The 22,083-nt window shown below is 40.9% G+C and overlaps 1 protein-coding gene across 1 annotated transcript in view; it reads right to left on the minus strand.

Annotated features, from left to right (window-relative positions):
- LOC311491139 (adhesion G protein-coupled receptor D2) overlaps window positions 1-22,083 on the minus strand; it is a gene marked incomplete at its 5' end in the record, with an annotated part of 79,975 nt that overhangs the window by 20,492 nt on the left and 37,400 nt on the right. Inside the window, 2 exons of the mRNA XM_084549000.1 lie at window positions 15,710-15,854; window positions 18,453-18,506. Coding sequence (XP_084405126.1) covers window positions 15,710-15,854; window positions 18,453-18,506 — 199 coding nt within the window. The remainder of the gene's footprint in view (window positions 1-15,709; window positions 15,855-18,452; window positions 18,507-22,083) is intronic.

The following is a 22,083-nucleotide window of genomic DNA, read 5'->3' on the forward strand; positions in this document are numbered from 1 at the left end:
TATTGTTCAAGGACAACTTAAAAAGGCCAGATCAGTGCTAACGGACACCAGCGTATGATGCAGTTAAGATTTTAATAATACCGTGAGTGAGAACCTGAGTCGCTCTATGTTGGAAGCAGCGTTATGGACAGCTATTCACAGTGGACACAGTTGCACTAATTGATATAGTAACTATCATAATCATATGAATATGATATTTGAAAATATTGGATCATTAGCAGTAACTTCACTCACGATGGATTATGATGAAGTATTGATCCAAACTGCATCAATGACATTTAGAGGGTCAATCAAACCATTTCCTGATTCAATGGCTAGTGAGCTTCAGTTTAACCATTTGCAAACTAGCTGGCAAAATAAACCAACTTTGTAGCTATTCAGTAAATGTAGGGTTACTTGTACTTGTTGCACACACCCATGCATTTATTTAACAATGTGAAGAAAAATACGTGCAATAAACCAAAAGCGGAAATGTGAAGTTAGCTGCCATGTTAATTGTTGTCATTAATCTGTGGTTGCTGATATACTGTGATAACATTTCACTGTTTTATTTAGAGCATGGAACTAAAATGTAATCTATTCTATTGTTACAGGCAGATTACTGCAAGAAATAACATTTGTAGGACGTTGTGAGCTGTCTCATGCAGCGTGATAATGTCAGCAACACAAGTTCCATTTGCAAAAGCTCTGATTGGTTTTTGTTTTTGCAATCAGTCTATATAAACCGGGGAATGACTCGAAGGAATTGTACACAAAAATGTGTGTGTGGGGGATGTATTTATATTATTTATGTCCACAGCAGTCTGACAAACTGTGTTAAACATAAAGCTACACACACAGATATATGGACACAATCTTGGTGGGTTTATTGTTGTCATGAACCTACTCGCCCTATTTGTCTGCTCACCTGTCTGTCTCTCTCTTTCCAACAGGCCCCCCGTGTCTGGATTAATCTCACTGGTCGACTGCTGAACCGAAGGTGGGACGGCCGCCATCCACCAGCAGCAAAACTAATTTCACTGTGTCGCTGCGTGACACTCCCGCCCAAAGATGGCCGCCCATGCATGCACACGCACATTACAAAATATCTTCATCTGTCTCTGTCTCATCTACATGGAAGAGGGCAGGAGGGTGGGTGACTAGTCCGAAGGAGAAAGGTCAGCGCACTGAAGGAGGTTCATCATTCGGAGGTGTCAGAGCTGCTCTTTAGGAGAGCTGATGGAGGGGAGAGGAGGGAGGAGTGGATGGGAGGCAGGGAATTTTATGCTGGGTCTGGTTATTGGTTATCAGCCAAAGGTTTGTCACGGCCTACAGAGCTGGCTGGCATCCACTGAGTGTAAATCACTCATCACACCATTTGTGTTTCATAATCATGTGCTGTCTTTGATTGAATCCTAATTATGAGAAAACTACACACACGCACTCTCGCATCTTTCTCGAGCTACGAATGGTCATTTGTTGGCTAAAAACACAGCAGAGGGCGTATTGAAGCTGGTAGTCAAACACACACGTTCAGTCATTCAGAAGTGATCACACAATGCACCACTACTTGCTGGCGTCTGGCATGAGGCAAACAGCTTTTAATAGCATCAAACCCACTGCAGTTTGTTTGGGACCATCTGTCCAGTCTATTGTGTTTCTCTGTTGTGCGTCTTTGGAAGCCCATCGGGAGACAGCTGATGTATGGGCTCTTACAAAGGTCCCAGCCAGGCCCTCGGGACCCTGCCACACTGTGTACTATCTATTTTTTCCTGTCAATCCATTTTGTCATTATTTTTTTAGATTGTAGTACGCTGAGAATAAGAGTAACAAAGCAGGAAACTGCATACGTATGTGCGTGTGTCTGAAGGGTGCAGGCTAAAGAATGGAAATGCAATATCAGTTGCGTTTTTGGAAGCTAAGTCAGGGTAATTTTATTTTGTGCAATGAGTGTTTTCTTTCATGGTGGTGTGGCTCACATGGCAAAGCAGGTTGTCCACACATCATGGGATCGGTGGTTCATTCTCCAGACCCTCAAAATACCAAAGTGTCCTTGGGCAAGACAGTGAACATAAGTGCAGGCCATTTCTAGTAATAAGTTGTGGGTTTTGTGTTGGCGTTTTCACCGTGCACAGTTAGAAGAATTGTATATTAATGCACTTGCCCACTAGGTTGTGGTTGACAATCATGATTATGTAAACACACTGATCCAATAAAGACACTGGCATTGTGTGAGAGGTTTCCCGAAGTGCTACAATACTGTGGTTTCATCCAGTCTCTCTTTGTAAAACATATAATTCAACAACATTTTATAGTGTTTAGAAGAGCCAGTGGCAAAAAAGGATAGCAGAGAGAAGAGTTCACAAGTGCCCATAAATGGAAAGGTTAATTTATGACAGACACACAATGCAGAGAGTGCAACTGGTAGAACTGGTATAGCTCAGCTGAAAGGAAACGCAGATGCCTTGAACTTCAATATAATACATCCCTGTATGCAAGCGTAGTCCACCTACGCATCGCTTTGCTAGTGTTTACAGAAAAATACCAGTGCGAGTACAAGGTGCTTTCCTGAAAGGTTGAGGGGTACGCTGAAGGTGAGGGGCGCAGGGTGAAAGCTGGGTGCAGGAAGTTTTCACTCCTTTCTTCCCAGCGTGCCCCTGGCCTCTCCAACTTCCAGTCATTCGCTGAAAAAAGCCAGACGCAGGCAGGATAATCACCACCTAATAAGAGGCTATATTGAAAGCAGGCTGGCGGTCATATACTACAAGCTTGAAAGGCGTGTGCACACACACACACACACATATACGCACACATACACACCAACACATAAATGCGAGCACGGCAGCTGAATGCATACGAACACAAAGTTGGGGCAGGTGTAATTACGGTGCAAGATGACAAACTTCAGAAAGCAGCGATCACTCACAGACTGTAGACATATGGACAAGCGTGTGTACAAAAACCAACGCACACACACGTATATACAAACACACAGACCGCCACACCAGACGCAGATCCTTTTTCCTTCTTCTGACTACGGTCCTCTACCACTATCCTAGAAAAATGATAGCACATGGCAAAAATATCAATAATTTCTGCCATATTTCACCATAATATATCAATTACCGTTTTAGAAACAGGGAACAGTATCCCCCTGGGTTGTGTATGTTAGTGTCTGTTTTTATGTGACTCTATGAACGAATATGGAGCTGAGCATGGAAAATCTAAAACATGTAAGACTTTCACTGAAGTATAAGGACTGTAAATGTTGCATAAAAAATAACAGCGAAACATATTTATTGATGTAGAATTCCCTAGAGCCCTAGGTTCAATATGAATCGTAGCTTTCTGATTACTTTGTGTCCCATGAAGACCAGAAAGCATGTTGGCAGTGCTACAACTTTTACAAACCCCCTAAAATAAGCAGAAATCTTACTAAGACCAGTCTCTCATTCCATCACCCAACGTTGCCGGACTTAAGCCCAAATTAAAATTAACACCATGATATAAATGTGGAACTACTGTGGTCTATGGTTCCATGATAGCAGCCACCATCCACACAGGACACCATGTACGTGTTGTGTGCACTTAAGTTGTGCGGGAATAAAGAGCTGGTGAGTGAGTCAGGTTATCTTTAGAAGAGGGGAGACTCTGCGGGCAGGTGATGACATGCAGTATCAGCTGGGACATGACTGTGAAGACAAAGAGTTTGAGGCTGGCAAAGCAGAAGTTTTGTTTTCCTGCTATTGTCAGAGTTGTGCACAATTCTGTTTTTAAAATAAATACACTACCTTGAATTTATAAAGGACTCTACCTATACGTGCAACCCTATATCTTTTCAATACATACAATATATATTCATACACCATTCTTTCACTCACAGACACTCACGACACAACCATTTGTCCAAATGTACACATCTCCCCTGTGTAACAGCACACCCAGTGTCCTGTTGTTACACCATCACAGGCATCAAAAAGGAGAATCTATATTCTCCCCTCTGTCTTTTTTTTTTTTTTTGTTCATTTGAGTGACTACAAGCAGCAGCAGCAGCTGCTGCAGCCTCTCTCCCTGCTCGTGCTCAGTCGGGGTAAAGCAATAGGTTTAGCAGGCGAGGAGGCGAGGCAGATTTATGGCGGTGGATGTGACCTCTGGGGCCGTAACACGGTGATGGGTGAGTGGCTCTCAACGGTAAGCTACTGGCACTTGACAAAGTGCCCGAAGCAGAATGAATTTACTTCTCTTTTCCTCAATCATCAAGCAGCCACTGCCCTGACCCCCATCCTGACTGCTATAACAAGATCTCCCATCTCACAAGGGCCTGAAAAATTTACTGTCACATCTACTTTTCAATGAGCTCAAGTGAGCACTTCTTTCACCTTCAGCGGAGCAGGTGCCGGTGTAGAGGAGGGCTAACCTGCCTCGGCGTGTTTGTGGGTGTGTTTTATGCGTGGTATATGTGTGTGTGTGTGTGTGTGTGTTTGTGCATGTGTGACATAGAGAGAGAGGGGGAGAGAGAGAGAGAGAGAGATGAACATCCACTGAGAGATGTGTCTGCACACATGTAAAGAGGTTCACTCACTTGCTGCCCCAGCCACCTAAAGCCACTGACTTTTACCATCAGACCCTCACAAACACACACAAACTTGAATTCAGTATTTGCTAAATACAAAATCACAAAAAAGACACAAACACACACACACACAGAATAAAGCTTCCAGACAGGGACACAAAGGGCACTGCTATATGGCTGTCGGTAGGCACCTCTACCATTTATATTAGGAGTCAATCTACCTTATCACATCTCTTATACACACAAGCACACACATACACTAGGCATTATGAAGTCTGTGTGTTTGCCAGCTTTCATCAGCTTGATGGCAGTAAAGTTGGACTTAATGATCCTGATTTTTTTTTTTTTTTATATGCAGTCGATAAATCTTGGCGCGTACACACATTTAAATTTCACCTTTCTTGCACTCTAGTTGCTGAGGTTAAATCACACTGAATGTGACTGAGGAAAAAAGTAAACATAACAATAGATAACATAAGTTATCTATAAGTTAGCAATTCAGATACAGTAAGAGTATAGTACAAATAATATGCATTACATTTCTTACGTATTTTAACAATAAAAAACAAAAACTTGACAAAGATTTAAGGAAACAGGAACCAGAGGTAAAGAGAGAAAAGAGGAAACAAGAGAAGGTCGAATAAGGGGGACAAACTTAACAAAGAGAGCAGGTGCATTAAGAAGAAATTCATTATACATCTATTTGTAGGTTGATACACTAAAATAAACTGCAAATACTTAGCAGTGACTCAACTCACGATGCAGAACATTTTCAGGTTTTGGAAAGGCCACTGGCAAAATGAAAGGGCTCGCAAAAACCGTATCTGTTTAACTAAATAAATATATAATGAAGACTGAATGAGAACGAGGTGCAGGGCCTTTATTTAAACCTATTTTGACTCAACTCAGTAAAGCTACTGAAAATTTGTCTGTCCTCTATATCTCTAAATAGTTGTATTTTTAATTCACTGTCCACTGAAACGTGCGGATGTAGTTGATATTTAATCTTGTCAACTTTAACAGATAACACTGATATATTGGAAAAAGGAAAAGAAAAGCGGCTAGGGAAGACTCCACTTTGCAATCGTACGAGGTTAAAATAGTTACTGCATCAAATTGTCCATGGATCTAACCATTACCGTGCCAATCAATAAACTGTGCATTAGACAAAGAAAGTTGGTTAAGCCAACAATTCATTTTGTCAAGTTCAGTCTTTAATATGTCATAACTAATCCACCCTCTTCTCTTTTAAGAGCCCACTGCCACCCACTGGGACAATGTTATCATGATGAGCCAATAAAAATCAGTGATTAAACATGTGTAATTTTCCAGAGAATGTATTAAAATTTATTGTCTCTTTCTCTCACGCGCTCTCCCTGGCGAGCCAGCACATCAGCCCTGGAGCGGCAGACACTCTGCGGGTTACAACTAAAAATAAAGAAGGGCATTAAAAGCTATTCAATAAGCCACTGTAAAATTGATCAGGCCATAAAAAGCCGCTGCGCGTCCGCTCCCCCCTGGCTGCTCAACCGCCCACCCTGCTCCGAACGCAGGAGAAAGAGAAAGCCTGAAACTGAGACAGGAGATTTTTTTAGAGGGCATGCAGTAAGAAATGACACTTGCCAGACAAAAAGTTTGAAACAAATAAGATGTAGAGCAGGGAGAAAGAGAGCGATGAGTTCTCTGTTGATGCAGCATTCACCGTGTAATCACAAAGCAGTTAAACAGATATTTTACACACTTTAGCTACACTTAAACGTCAGTTATTGCGTTCTCACAGCTTCACAGCTCTGCTGGGACTGAAACAGAGGTAAGCAGGATTGACTTTAATTGCCAAATTAAAGTTCATTTTAATAGTGCTAATTACTCAACAGGCAGTGTGTGTTTAATCTCTTTTGCAAATCAAAGTCTTTTGACCTGTAGTTTGACAGCTGACAGCACTAAACATGCGGGCAGTCAAAAATGACTGCCTTAACACATGACACACAAGGAGAAAAAACTAATAGATACATAGAAGTGTTTTGGATAACAGGGCCTAAGGCATTTTCCTCCTGCTGTATAAATGCAGTACTGGCTCATCACACCAACCCAGTATTTTTCATGTATTATACTTATTTTGATTTTGGGCTGACTGAGCCCAACCTTTCGTCTCTCTTAATGTGTGCTCATTCTTCTACTACCTTCAATAGGTGCAGAAAGCCGTAAAAAAAAAAAAAAGAAAATGTAAAATTCTCATGAATAACCGGTAGAGATTTACAGGTTGATAACCAATATGGACAGTGTGCCACTTGGGCCTTCACAATGCCCAATGCTAAAAATGAAAAGAAATGTGAAAAATTCCAGTAGCCAAGAGTGGTGCTGCTGGCTCAATCAGCGGCAGTGGCTCGGCAAACTGCGTTTTTCTTTTAACTTTCAATTCTCCTAAGCATCCGTGCTTCACAGCCCCTAGGGCTATTGCCTTTCTCAATCTGTCCCTGGAGAGGCAGGAGTTATGGTCCCTGTCGATTGAGGAGAAAGGGATGTTATTCCCCTGTCACCTCCTGGTCGCGCCGCCATCCTCCCTGCCCTGATCTACGGCCTAACCCCCCCCCGAACCTCCACCCTCTTACCTTCCTCTCTCCCTTCTCCCCACTTTGCTTTGTCGTAAGCTGGCGACTATGTCGTTGCCAAGGGTTGTTGAGATGAGGATGATGGAAAAATGTTCCAGGGGTAGGGGGTGCATGTGTTGATATTGGTTTAGAGATGCTGTTGGCAGCTGCAGGATAACAGTAGTGGTGAATGCTTTAGCACTATGTTAGGAAAGAAAAATTGTTGTGCGTGTTGTGTGTCAAAATGCACTTGCACAATCACAGTAAGTGCATACATGCCAAGAAGAATGAATGGAAGTTTGTTATAAAAACAGTGTGCAGCACAGCTTTATAAAATGCATATTTACTATGAAAAAGCATGGTGTCCCCTGTTTGATGGAAGGGGGAGTGGTTAACTGTGAGACAGCCTGGCCCAGGGGAGATGACCTATGCCAGGGCACAAGCAGGTCCTTGAATGACACCCTTGATAGCAGAGCAGTGACAGGGTTAAACATAAAAGGCTGTTAGCTGACGATTACATGTGGCGGCTGCTAACTCACAGGAGTCCCTGTAGGTTTGGTTTTATGTTTGGTGGCTGGCTGCCCCTAAACTGTATCAATCCAACATTCTTGAAAGATATAACATATATAATATATATATATAAAAAAAGATTAAAGTTTAGTTTTAATTTAACAACTATGCTACAACTAAGGTTTCGTTTTCTGAAACTTTTGAAAAGCAAAAGTGACGGGTAGACAGCTCGGCCTTGGAAGGGCTGAGACGAGCAAGAGTACATGTGGCTAAGGATGAGGGTGTTGACAACAGCACCATCTTTGGATACTTACAGTTCCAACAACAATCGTGGTAAGAGACAGATTCTTGACTGTAACATGTGGAAATTTGACTGAACAGGTTTGAATGAAGGTTCCAATCCATTTCAATGCTGTGGCTTCGATAAAGTTTAAGTAAATATCCCATGCCTTTGTTCTCTAGTTACGTTGAAAGATGAACCATCAAGACTCAACAAACTGCAGGCCCCCCTTAAACCATCAGCACCACCGCAGACATTAGTACACTTAACACGCGATCAACAGAGGACTTCCAGAGCTCAGAGGGCTCAGCCCCATTTTCATACAGGCCAACGCTTACTATTATGCATCTTACGCAAATCTCAAGTTTGTGAGGGTCTCTCTGGGTGAAGGAATAAATAAATAAGCAGATAAATAGATGAATAACCCAGAGGAATGGGAGCCCAAGCGGGTTGGCCATCCATCATATATCCTATTACCCCACACTCAGCGGCTCCTGCAGTATGTATAATGTAGTCAACCTCCGTAAGAGGATACAAATTCAACTCTTTTCCTCCTCAATTTGTTATATCTGACAACGCCACAGCTCGTGCCTTGTTGTTTCTTTGAATTATGAATAGATTCCCTTCACCAGACTTTTGCCTGAGCGTGATAGCGTGGTGGTGTTATGCAGAACAGCTGCGGAAAAAACAAATTCGTAAAGCCTGCTACGGTTTGTAGCGGTTGGGTGAATATGCATAAACAGTTGCGCTTAAAGCCGCTTAAGAACAACCAAATGGGCTCTATTTTTCATCTCTGGATTTGTTTCATTGGGTGTGACAAATAGAAAACGCCAGACTGTAATATAAGTTCAGGCAACACAGTTGTTTAAATGTTTCGAATGGTCTTAGTGCATTTTTGAGATTCTTCTCAGGTAACAAGTGCACACAAGTGATTCAAATTGACAATTTAATGGCTAATTTAGCCGCGGAACCACAAATATTGCAACTATCATTCAGAAACTGTGGGAATGGGAAGTGAGTAAGTGACAGAGAGGGAGCAGAACAATGGAAAACGAAAGAAAAAAAGCTAGAGAGTAAATATAAATTAACAAATCAAATGCAAGAATAAGAGTGAGAGAAACCAAGTTGGAGAGAGGGTGAGGAATGTAAATACATAGCAAACCGATAGCACATTTTAACCGCTGCCTGTTTGTTTGGGTATTTACACTGTGAAGCTACAATCAAGTCCTCAAAGCTTAAGCCCACATGACAAGAGCGCAATTTCAGGGCCAAACAACCAAGTTAAAAAAGAACAATCTCAATCCACATAAAGAAACACATATACACTCAAACCCCAAAGTCATATCCGGTTATTTGTATGTCACTTCTAAATGCAAAAAGGATGCAGGGAAAATGGAATTTGCACAGGGAAACACAAGGGGAAGATAAGTTATGAGGAAGTGATTTTTTTTTTAGTCTTGGCTGAACTTTCCAGCTCTGTTTGGTTAGAGCAGATGTAGAATTAGTACACATCACTTTGCATCAGCGAGACATTAAACACAAGCTGCCGTTCAGAGGTCAAATACCTCTCTGTCACACACTCCCACACACCTTTATTGTCAATAATTCTGCTGCTGTAATTACCAATGTGACGTTAAGTGTTAAAGAGAGAAATTCTTATTCTGACTCTTCCAAATGCATACGTTCTATCCCCAAATAATATTGAACATTACTGAAATAAAGATACTAAAGATACTGCTTACTTTGGGAAAATCAGTCCAATCACACATTCATATTTATTCTATTTATACACTTATTGTGCCATCAAGGATATTTGGAGCCATAATGCATTTTGCCACGGTAACAGATTTACACATGCACCTTCAATTGTGCAAAAAAAGCATAAATAAAAGACATATGAATAGGAGGGTCAAGCAGCAGTCATCTAACAGCTGCTTTGGCTGTGTTGAGCGGAGGTGATTTACAAGTATTTCTGAATGTTGCTTCAACTTTCCCTGAAACTACTATTCATATATTCTAAATATATAATAATAAAACATGATGCTGAGTTGCTGCTAACACTGCTATTTGCTACAACATATAATTTAGCATTTTACCTATGCACACAACTTCCCCTTGCTCTGCTTATAAAGTTGGCATAGGGTTACTGTTTCTTGTGCATAACATAAATGAAGTAATTTCTTGGAAATACTATGACATTTAACATGGCCAGTATCGTAAAGCCTTGCAGCCTTCCTAGTTGGCTCACAGAAGAGGAATCAGAGATAGAGACAGGGTTTCAACAGCAAGTACCCAGATGAAATTGCTGCAAACATGCTGTCATTCCACAAGGGATTTTTTTCTTTCTCTCTCTCGCTTTTTTTTTTTTTGTACTTTTAAAAAAAGCGATCCTGTTGCATGTCAATGAACTCAGCTAAACATGCATGACAAGTGATGGTGTGTGGCTGGAGGGAACTGAGAGGGAGTCAACCCCACGGTGGTGTCAGCAAAGATCTGTGCGTAATCTGCAGAAGATGCATGCAATAGACCGCCACACTACTTTCTATCTACAAGGCCCCTAATTGCAAGGGATGCTGAGGAACACATGTTAGGAAGAGAGGAAGGGGAAGGGGTGTCAGATGTCAGCAATGTGCAGGCATATGGTTCCTACAACGTTGGTTGCTTAAACTGGAAAAGACATCAGAAATCAGGTTTTCTGTGATGAACCTATGAGGGCTGAACAACACCTTTTCTTCATTATAGTCAACTGGTAAACAGGTGACAAAAATGGGGTTCAGGCAAAGAAAACCTGCACATCAATCCGTCCGTTTCTGTATCCGTCTAACACTTAACTTGTAGTTGCTCTGAATTATAATTTAAACTACATAAAACTTCCCATAAAATCGAAAAAAGCATTGTGGCCCTCTCAGTTAGAAATGGATGGTAAATTAAACGTTTATTAAGGAAAAGCAATTACGGTTGAAATGAAACAGCATGAAAAAGACAGATCTCATAATAAAGCCAACAATATCTCGAGTCCACTCAAACACTGTTTGAAATGAGACACAGAAAAAAACTCGGTGACCTTTGAGTTTCAAAACATGAACCATAAAAGAAATATAACCACTTGGCCTTTTGTGCTTGTCAAGTAAGAGGCTTTAACAAAGCAAGGAGATGACGTAGGGCAACACTGGTGACCTAGCACATTATTACTGTTTAAAAGGGCTCGCAACCTTCAACTCAGCCATTGTGTGAGGCCTGCTCCTCAGAAATGCAACACTTGTGCACACACACAAACACCCACACAACCCTTTCAATTCAACCTAACCCCCCCACACCACTTCACCCCCCCCCCCTACTTCTCTTGTATTCCTTCATTATGCACTTGTCCTTCTCTAATGCTTAGAGCAAATACGTGCTTTACTTGGTTCGGTTTTTTTCACACTGTGTACCCTGAACATAACCCACTGTCTGCTGTGGACATTTGTGCCAACCAACTTGAGTAAACAGAAAGATGGACCCCCCGACCCCTTCTCTGCCTCACCCACACACATAACCACCAAGAAGAGGCTGTCCTTGTACATGCAAAGTACCACTGTCACTTAGCAGATGCTGTGGTTATTGTTCGAAAAGATGCGCCCATCTGTTTGTTGATTGTGCTAAATTGTGAGATGTGTGGGGTGTACAGTCCAAAAAAAATGCATTATGATTGTGAAATGACCAATTTTGAAAACAGTTCAGATTATGTAAATGCTATTGGACAAAAAAGATACACTTATTTTTAACAAAAAAATAAATAAATAGAAAACTGTCCAAAAAAACACAAAGCTGAGATACAATCCAAGACGTAGCTAGTCTTCTAGAAACCCAACTACTTTTGGATAAACCTCAATCTGGATGAATGGGAACCTTCAAAGACATAATAACTGTCTCAACTCCAAAACCCCACCAGTCTTTTAGACCTGAAGAGGCTACTTGGATGAGTGGCAAAATGTCTTCAAGAAACTCTTCAAGTCCGCCTTCATGTTTCAGCTTGTTTCTTGGATAATAACAGTAATGCATACTGTATGAATCCTTGTCCACCAACCCCAGTTGCAGCGCTTAATCACACAAAGCCGTCCGCATTTGCATGTCACAGCGTAGAGTCAAGAGCAGACTATTAGGGTAGCGAATAGGCTAAATAATATCGTCTGACAGTCAATTATTTCTGCACTTGTGTTACATCAAAAACATTATTTCTGCTGCTCAATTTGATCTGTCTGGTTGCATCGTGGCTTGAGTCATGTAAATGTGGCACAGTAACTGATTTAACAACATCGTGCCGAGCGGCTGAAAGAGACAGCAATAATGTTGAGGATCATGCAAATCACCTGTGAAGGAAATGCTGTAAATCACAGCCTGAGAGCAGCAGCCGGGAGCAATAACACACAGCATATGCATTTTTCACATATGAATATCATTATTGTACGAGTCATACACCATAACTCACATGGCTTTTACCAACTCAACACCCGATTTGTACCATGATATACTAATTTACTGCCAACAAATGAAAGCATAAAATTTTTTAGCAAAAAGTTTAGCCACAAAAATGACTAAAATAAATGGTTTCTAATCTATACTAATAAACTAATTTGTGCCACTGACCACTTAAACTGCTTTGTAAAAAAGCAGGGTTTCAGATTACACTAGGTGTATGCAATCTACTCATCAGACGCCTGTTCAAGAAGATGAATGTGTCGCCATTGTACACAACAAAGTAGCACTAACCAAATGAAAGGTTCAGAAGTCAAATTGTTATTCCAGGTAAAGAGGACCTTTATGAGCTTTAATATCTTGGTGGGATTGTAGGTTTTTCTAATAGGCAGTTTAGGCTTCTGTGTCAATCTTTAATGCCGTAGCTACGGCGACAGTGCAGACCCTACGCAGAGTTGTGATTGGTCCGCTTGGTAGCAGCGTGTTTCTGCTTTAGTGTTTCTGGCTGCTTCTTCATCTCCGCAATTTTCAAATTGATTGTTTTGGATCAATAAAGATGGAACACATCGGGGAAAGGTTAACTGAGGAGGTTCGGAGATACAAACATTTGTATGACTCGTCTTCGGCGAAATTTTGGCAAAAGTTTCAGTCGCCATTGTTGAAAGTGAAGCAGGAAGTAGAAACCAAAAACGACACAGAATGACTGATGAGTGCACAAGTATAAATGGCTCGCACCGGCGTAGGCTACGTGCGCAGGTTACAGCATCGAGTCCAGCAGTACCCTAAATGAGCCTTGAGGGTGCCCTCTACAAAACTTTCAAGAAACTCGGACCAAAAGTGGCCACATGATAGGAATATCAATGCATCCAAGCTTTGGTGGTTAGAAGATAGGAAAAACGGTTTTGTTGTTCTGGCAGAAAATGCGGTCTGCTAGGAAATGTCCCACAACGATTCTTGCGTCACCTGATTGGCTTTTCTGACATTACAGAGGTTGTCGATCAAATTATTTTGCTGAAATATTGGCCGATAATGACCAGTGGCCGATTGATCGGAGCACGCTGAGTGTTATCTCTAGTGGTGTCAGACTTTTGGACCCCACTATAAAACATGCTTTATAGCAAAGTTAACAACCTTTGAAACTGTGTAAAATACACTTTTTTGAAGAAAAAGTTTTCTCTGCTGGATGTTTAGGCGATAATAAGCAAATACAAATATGTAAATAAAAATCATAATCTGAAATTTGTTAATGCTGCATCAACTGGAGAAATTCAGGGGACACCAAGGAAAGTTTTAAAGGACAGAATAAAACCAGGGATCGACCTCTCCCTCTTTCTTTCACCCTCTTTGAAACTGGTATCTCCAATCTTTTCCACAGTGAAATGAGTCTCAACTTAGCTGAGTGCAGCACGGGTCAGGCAGCGAGACCGAAGCCAGGGTGTCTGGTTAGTGTTGAAGTTTAACAGGAGATTTCTGATGTCTGATTTCACTCAACAGGCCAGCCTCTACTCTCCGTTTCAAAATGCCTTGCAGTAATGCCTTGCAGATACACCAGTGGGGGAACAATGGGGGGGACGGGGTACTTGTGTATCACTGCAATCTAAATTATTCCAACCGCTTAACCTGCAAGACACCATAGTGATGTGAATAAAATGTATTAAAACTATTTAAATTTGACTTATTATTTCATATTAGTAGTAAAATTTTAAAAAAGGTTGTCCCAGAAGGCGTTAGCAAAATGGTTCAACCCCAAAGTCAACTGTCAATGCAGGTATCCTCTGAAATTTATGACCTCCAATAAATGTTTCCAGTGTTTTCTTGTAAGTGCCACCAGAGATTTTCACATGGATTCAAATCTAAGGACCGCTCAACGACTTTCAGGGATCAACTCCTGAACTGAGCTAGGGTTGACTCTGGCATTACGCTTGGGATCATTTTCTTGTTGACCAAGTCCAATGAGCTCCAGGATTCTGTTTACGCATCAAGTACATTACATTGTTCTTCCAAATGGCTGAAAATTTAGAGAATGAAATATGTAAAACTGCGAAGTAGACAAAACGACGTCAACTTTTTTTGCAGTTAAAGGCACTGTAAATGTAGCTCGGCCCTAATTCAACTTTACCTAATTCTGACAACTGATTTATTGTGTGCAGTAAAATAAAAAAGACTAAATCTGAGTAACATCTCTTAATAGGGCTAACAACTGAAATAACCACAAACTAACTAGGCTTTTAAAAATGTCCATTAAGTTAATGTCTCTAAAGAGTTACTACCTTAATAAAGCATTTATATTTAAAGGCTTTTATTTTTGTCCAGTGTATAAAATGCAACTATAGTTCAATTAAAAAAAGTTAAAGCAAAAAGAAAAAAGAAAAAGAAAAGGGAAAAAAGGATGGTGTTTATGAAATATTAATACTAAGATATGAGAAGGAGCTTCCAGTGAAGTGGGCATCTTCAATCATACAGCAGATTGTTTTGGATCAAATAGGTTCTGCCTACCCAGCTGCACAAACGCGCCACACTTGAGCTCTCAATGCTTCCACTGAAAAAAATGAACAAATCTGTGAAATATTTGAGGTACTAAACTGTGGAAATTAAAATCCTTCAGACAAAAAACTTCCACAGCTGAACTGAGCATTTCTAAAAGCAAGGCTACAGGTGCTGCCCTCTTCAAAAGATAAAGTACAGCCCACGAAATATTTCACTTATTCTTCTATATTCAAATTTCGTCTTTCATTCAATACAAAGAAAACTATATCACACAATGCGTGGCCTTCCTCATTCTTTTGAAAATGATGGTGGATTGGTTGCGCATTTTGAGAAGCAAGGCCAGACTAATCAAATTAGCAAGCAATGTTGTGACCTGCTGTTATGTTCAGTTTCAAAAACGGTCTTTTGATCGACTGAGGAAAACTGTGTGGGAAAACTGAATCAAGAGACAGTTTCCCCTCCGCAGTTAAATGCAATCAGAGTGCAAAAGCAATAACTGTAAATGTATGTAAAATCCTGCCAGAAGCATAGATGTAGTAATTGTTTCATTCCAAGGGGCCATGGTCTTACCTGCACATATTAAAACCACTGTAATATAGTGGTGAAGGGTGCCGTAAGTCTGACACCCTATTATCAGTTCTCAGGAGTAATATCTTCCAGGACAACACAACAGTTTTTAGGACATTGCTGTGTGCAGGAATGGAAAACTGACTCATACTTTACAATTATATATTTAATAAATGCTGCCAAAAGTACTCTCTGTCACAGGTGTATAGTACAATGTTGTCTCAAGTCTGATTTGTGTTATGGTTGTACAACAGTTTCCTGACAGCTCACCTGTGGTCCTCTCCTCCTGCGTCTCTAGGCCCTGTGCGTTGCTGCAAGCGCATGGCTCTTCCTCTTTGCTTGGGGTCGTTTCAGGCGGCAAACTCACAGGACGAGAGTTGGTAAGCGAGCTGCATGGTCGGGAACTGGCACAGTTCTGTAAGAAAATAGTCAATGATCAATCAATCCTCATCAATTGTCACTTTTAATAATGAATATCATAAAAATCATTGTGCAGTGTAGTCCAATGCAGCCAGATGAAAACAAATGGCAATTGCACAGATCTTCTCCTATACAGTTCTGCTCTGTATTTCTGTCAGGCAAGAATCTCATATGGTAAATGCTCATATACACAGCTGCAGTGACACATACATATAAGCAGAAAGAGAAAAAGTGTGCACCGTTTCAGCACATGTCACCGTAAACCAACTCCAACCAGCAATGCCAGCCACAAAAGTAAACGCAGTTATGTTTAAAGACTTTTTTCAAACAAAGTTAAGCTACTGCTCAGCTATAGACAACAGAGAAATGTCACCTCTCAACTGTCTACTGGCAAAAATCAAATTTTAGTCCTATTCATTCTAAGCAGCTCCTATGTGTAGCTTCCTATATCTTGTCAAAACTTGAATTAAGATCAAAAAAAAAAAATTAATCCGCTTCCAATTTATATCTATATTTCAGTGGTGTCAGGGGCATGGAGTACTGCGTGGAGTGGGGGGAGGAGTGGGCTGTTTTTTATTTGGGTCCAGCAACTGACAGCTTTATTTCACAAAGCAATCTGGCTGTGTGTGTACAAGAGGGAGGTCAGGGTGGGTCAACAGGTACGTAGTATCAAACAGGCAGGCAACACTGCTGAAAGTGCATGTGTGTATGAGTAGTGTGTGTATAAAATCGTACCCGGTGGGAGTAAAATAAAAATAAAAAAAGTGTGCATGAGACCCACACCAATGTAGAGGTCTACGACGAGGAAAGGGCTGCAGAGGTCAACTGTAGTGTGGAATTAAAGAGGGGAGAGTGTGTGATTAGGTTTGGTGGAATTTATATAAGAGGTAGTCAAGGTTACGCGTGTCACTGTGTCACCGTACCAAGAGCAACTTATAATTACATTGTTCCCACTAATTTTAAATAGTTTTTAAAATATATTCTAATGTATTGTTTACATAGATCAGCCCTTTTATAGAAATAAAATGCATCACATCACCATCATTCTGATGCTGGTCCAAAATATTTTTAATAAAGGAGAGAATAAATAAAAAAGTTTGCAATGGTATTTTTCATTTAAATAACTACTTTAAATCCTTAAATTGAAGCTGCGGTGAATTAACCCATTGGGTTGAATCTTCACCCGCAAATAATGCAGCATATAAACCCTTCTATCTCCGACAAGTGCCATTCGTCTTCAAATGACCCCATATGCAGTAACGCCGCCAAAGCCTCTTTATCCCTCACCCGACGAGGCACCATACCCAATCCTATGTTTTACAACAAGGGGGATATATAGGGGCATGTGCGGTCATCTAGAGCCAAATGTCTCCTATCTAACCAAAGGACAGGTAGATACAGTATGTCACGCAGGATTTATGGCACAAAACGGCATTAGCTAAAAACCGTCAGGCGGCAGTGATGGCTAAAAAATGCATTCTGGTAGCGGAACCCGCCAAGATTGGAAAATTGCCACCACAAGAGGGGAGAGGAAGCAGTAAAAATGACGGTGGATGGGGGCGGGGTCCGGCACTGATAACATGAGCAGCCAATATATCAGTTGCACCTGGTGGCAAGGGCCCCTTTCCCAATCCCAACACACACATACACACACATTAATTTATCTATTTATTTATTTTATTCCTTCACACCCGTACAGTGTCCATCTCTGAGGTGAGTGGGGGTGGAGAGGGCACACTCAAGTTTTAAAAATCAATCTCCTGCTCAGAAATGGTTTCACGGGTGGTGGCGGTGGTGGGGGGGTATTGTAAAGTACATATGTGTGGGTCAGGGTGCAGAGGGAGGGGCAGGACAAAGTGTTGCTGGCCATAAAGCGTGACACAACAGCCTGGGAAGAGGACTGGAGTTAATGTGATCTCCCATAAGGGACTAGATGCATTTTGTGTGCACGTGATTGTGTATGCGCTTGTGAGATGGTCGGGTCAAAGGAGTGTGGAAGCGAGCAGAGCCGTTAATAACATGTATGTATGTGTGTGTGCTATGTGCCGGTTTGCGTGTGACTTTTTTTTTAACTACTTTTAAAGTGCTTTGCGTCGGCTTTAATCCTCCCCTCCTGGACACACACACACACACACACGTGTATTTGCACACAAGCACACACAGCAACCCCACAGTTTCAGCCAAACAGCAGCGGCCAACGAGGTATAAATACTGGCCTGACACTTTAATGTCAGGGGACGGCTCGTCCTGGATTAGAAACTTGTAACCCACCGCGGAGCTTGACATTGCTGGGATGAAGGTGCTGCAATGGGGCGAGTGAGGAAGGGGGGTGTGGTGGGGGGGACCATTACGGAGGGTCTATGTTTGATGTATAAGGGCATCTAACATGGACTGTCGACTAGTGAGAGGCTAGCAGATGTACAGTGCTGCTTTGTGGCCAGCTTTCATTGGCATTGCGGGAGTGGTGAGTTTTTTTTTTTTTTTTTAAATGCTGTGGGGAAAATAATTCAGTTGGCCTCACTGGTGTTTTCAGACACACACACGCACACAAAGACGTAGAAAACTATTCACACGAAAATGGAGGACTACTTACTGAAAAATTGAGCGCTTTTCTCCTCTCCTTGATCCTGTTGACCGTGCTCCGAACCTGAAACAGAGACAGGGAGAAAGAGATAAGTGTATCTGTTACGGCACTCAGTGAAACGCGATTATAATGAATTAAAACTAATTATCTTTCACAGCAAACACCTAAGAGTGTGCAAAGTGTAAAACAGAGAAAGGAGTCTAAAACACGGAAGGGAAATTACATTTTTTGAGGGCTTCAAGACACTGATGCGTGCGTGCGTGTGTATGTGTGTGTCTGTGTTGTGTGTGCGAGGGTGTTCCAGTATGTCCCAGTGGCTAATGGGACTTGAAAGTGACACATAGAGCTGGCAAACTAAGGAGACGACTTCAAGCTATCATCTGTCAACACAGAGCACCGGGACCAACAAATGGAGCTATTGGAGGAGAAGGGACCGCCCTAGCAGAACAGATTACATTTTTACACTCCAGATGAAACAGTGTACCGCACACCTTCATTTAACACACACAAGACCAGACAAGAATGTCACCGATGTTAGAGATATACTGTAGCCAACGCGCAATTTCAGTAGCTCGTCCGGATCTAGCCTCCCGAACCTAATGTGCAATTTACGCTGTTATTTAATAAATTTTTTTAAATTAAATTAAACATTTAACACAAATAACACTTCTAAAGAAATTAATTTTAGAGTTATGTAAACCCTAATCCTGACTGTAATAATATAGAAATGAATGGCCAGGATAAATGCTTTAAAATGAAATGAAATTATAACATGGGCTGATTTTTAATTATATTTAACTGGCTGATTTCTCAAATAAACATTTTGTTTAAATCAGAGCATTTTAGCATAGAACCCATACAATTATTTATGATAATATCTGCTAATGTTTCATTTATAATTGCTTAATTAATAACACAAAACCATAAGTCAATAATGTTAATAGCTGTTGAAAATGGTGTGATCCTTAAACCACTAGCAAAGCAAAGACTGTTCTTCAAAATCTATGGCACAGTTTGAATTTTAATGATGACAGGTTAATATGTGGAGAAAATATTAGTCAAGACTTACGTTTCTTTTTAAATTGATTCTATATGTTCTTAAAGTAAGTTGGAGGAGGAATGGAAACTATATGTCGACATAATACATTTAAAATTAATCCTTTTAAATTTATATTGGATCACCTTCATATTGTTAATTTTACCACTGGCCATTTGTTTCTGTAAAGAGGAACAAGACACTTATCTGTTCATGAAAAAGAGCAACGCAAAACAAGCAAAAACAAACATTACAGGTTGAAGTGTGCCACTTATCGTGTGAGTCTAAGTGCGTGCATGTATTTGTGCACACTGTCAGCGCTAACTGTAAATTTGTAGCGGCTGGGCACTCATCACCACAGCCCGTCCCAGCCCGGCCCACAACGTTAGTGAATATGCATTATGGCTTATGGCTTCATTAAGTCACGGCGTGTTATAAATTATGACACCACCCTCAACACACACACACACAGTCTCCGAGACAGCATGTGTATACAGAGGATGTTTTGCATACATAGCGCTGTTGAAGGGCTACATAATGAAGAGAACCCGAGCCTTGTGACAGGGTAGAATCAACAGTGCCGGCATCATGTTTCAAAAACCCTCTGACAAGACACCGGGAAGGCCTTCTGCGCGGTGCAGATGTTGGAGAGACAACATCTTAACATTATTTAATGGGGGAAAATAAGACTTGGGGATTTCACGGATATCAAAAGCAGCCGGCGTGCTGAGGCAATTACATGACACAACTTAATTAATCATTTGACAATGAGGGGAAGGGCATTGTTTTAGATGATCGTTATGTGTTTAAGGGGTTTTTGCGCACACTCAAGGTTTCAAAATGATGCAAAGCATGGTTCACCATGTAAATGGGAGCTAAGCGATTACCATATGAAAGCAGAGCGCCTGACAACACCTGCCGACATCCTTGGAGCTGATGGAAATAAAAGGTCATCAAAGCGTGGGATTACAAGGTGACCACCAAGGAAAAGCTAATTGCAATGAATAATGGAAAGCTACTGTCAGGTAATTAGCAATTAAAACGTTGCGTTTTGAGTGTAATCGCAGCAGACGCAGTCTCTCTTCCATACAATATTTGCAATTATTCAGCCTGCAAGCCAGCCTCATGAATGGAGCATGTTCTGACTTTCAGGCACTAGTTAATTCACCGCCTTATTTTTGCATATCAAAGCAACACTAAGATGGTTAAAGGACTCATTTGTTTAACCAGGTTAACAACTAACAGCAACTTTTCTAAGTTCTGACACTGCTTGCAAACCTGTACACGTGCTGCAGTACATCAGCTGCTAGTCAAACAGAGTTAAAAATAAATAAAAATTCTTACAAATGAAATGAAATACCACAGCACTGGAACATATTAATTTTGTCTCTATGCCGAAGATGACCATTGGCCTCGAGAGCAAGCGTTCATCCACACTGCTTTGTGATGGAGCTGATGTGTGCGATAATGTAATCAAAAGAAAAGGTTAGCGCTTGCAAGCCATTACAGCGAGTTATCTTAAATGAATACAGATGGAATGGGAATCATCTTCTGTCACTTTGTCCTCTTATTGTCAGCTTTTTGATAATTCCCATTCAGCATTTGTGTGATTTTTCTATTAAGCAAATATTTTAGTGGTCAGTAAGTTAAAGATACTAAACAAAGACACGCATGGTGAGACCGAACAAAAGGAGCCCATCTGAAAGGTGATGAAAGTTAAGAGGAAGAAAGGGGAGCGCAGACGTGAATGACGGCAAGATTACTGTTTTTTTTTTTTCTTCTTCTTCTTATGAATCTCAATACAGAATGGTCCTTTTGAAAATGCGAACATATACAACAAGCTGCTCCCACTATGAGGACCTCAGGGTCAAGGACAACTAGAGTGTAAGAAAATGAATTCCCAAGCACTAAAAAAGCCGCTTAAGCGAGAATGAATGTTGATTCATTTTACAGTTTGAAGGGTCAGCCTTCCCTGGCTCTGCATTGTCGTTGCATCGCCTGTGACTCAGGGACAGCTCTTAACGCGGTGGCAAAGACGTGCATAAAGAAAGAAAACAGGAAATTAAAAATAAGAAAGGACAGGGAATGCAAACAGCACAGATGAGCTACACTCTTGGATGGTCAGAGGGATAGAAGTGGGGATAATAGAAAGCTGAACCAAAGGAATATATAAAATAAATACAAAGGTGAAGGAGGGGCAATTTAACATAGTATAATACTGACCATTGTGAAGAGCTGCATATTTATAATTTACCCAGCTCTTGGAGAAAAGCTGTTTGTATACGGTATTGTGACAATGACCTTGTATATTCAGACAGGCAAATGAAAAGATGCAGTATGTTTGTGTCAGAACTGAAGAGTAGTTCAGCCACGGTGTTTTCCAGTCACAGAGGAGATGAATTGTTAAGTTTACTTCGTTATGCTGAATTTACATTGATATTTGTTTTTTTTTATACAAGCAGAAAAAAATAACTTTTGCAAGGGCATTGCATTCTTTGCCAGATAAATCAGATACTGAAGTCTTAAAGCTATAACACACAATCTTGTATGAATTTCACTATCTTCAAAGTTTGGAACTGAAAGTGTTGCTTTTTAAAAAGGCGC

Source organism: Chelon labrosus, assembly GCF_963514085.1.
Source record: "Chelon labrosus genome assembly, chromosome: 7".
Lineage (NCBI taxonomy): Eukaryota > Metazoa > Chordata > Actinopteri > Mugiliformes > Mugilidae > Chelon > Chelon labrosus.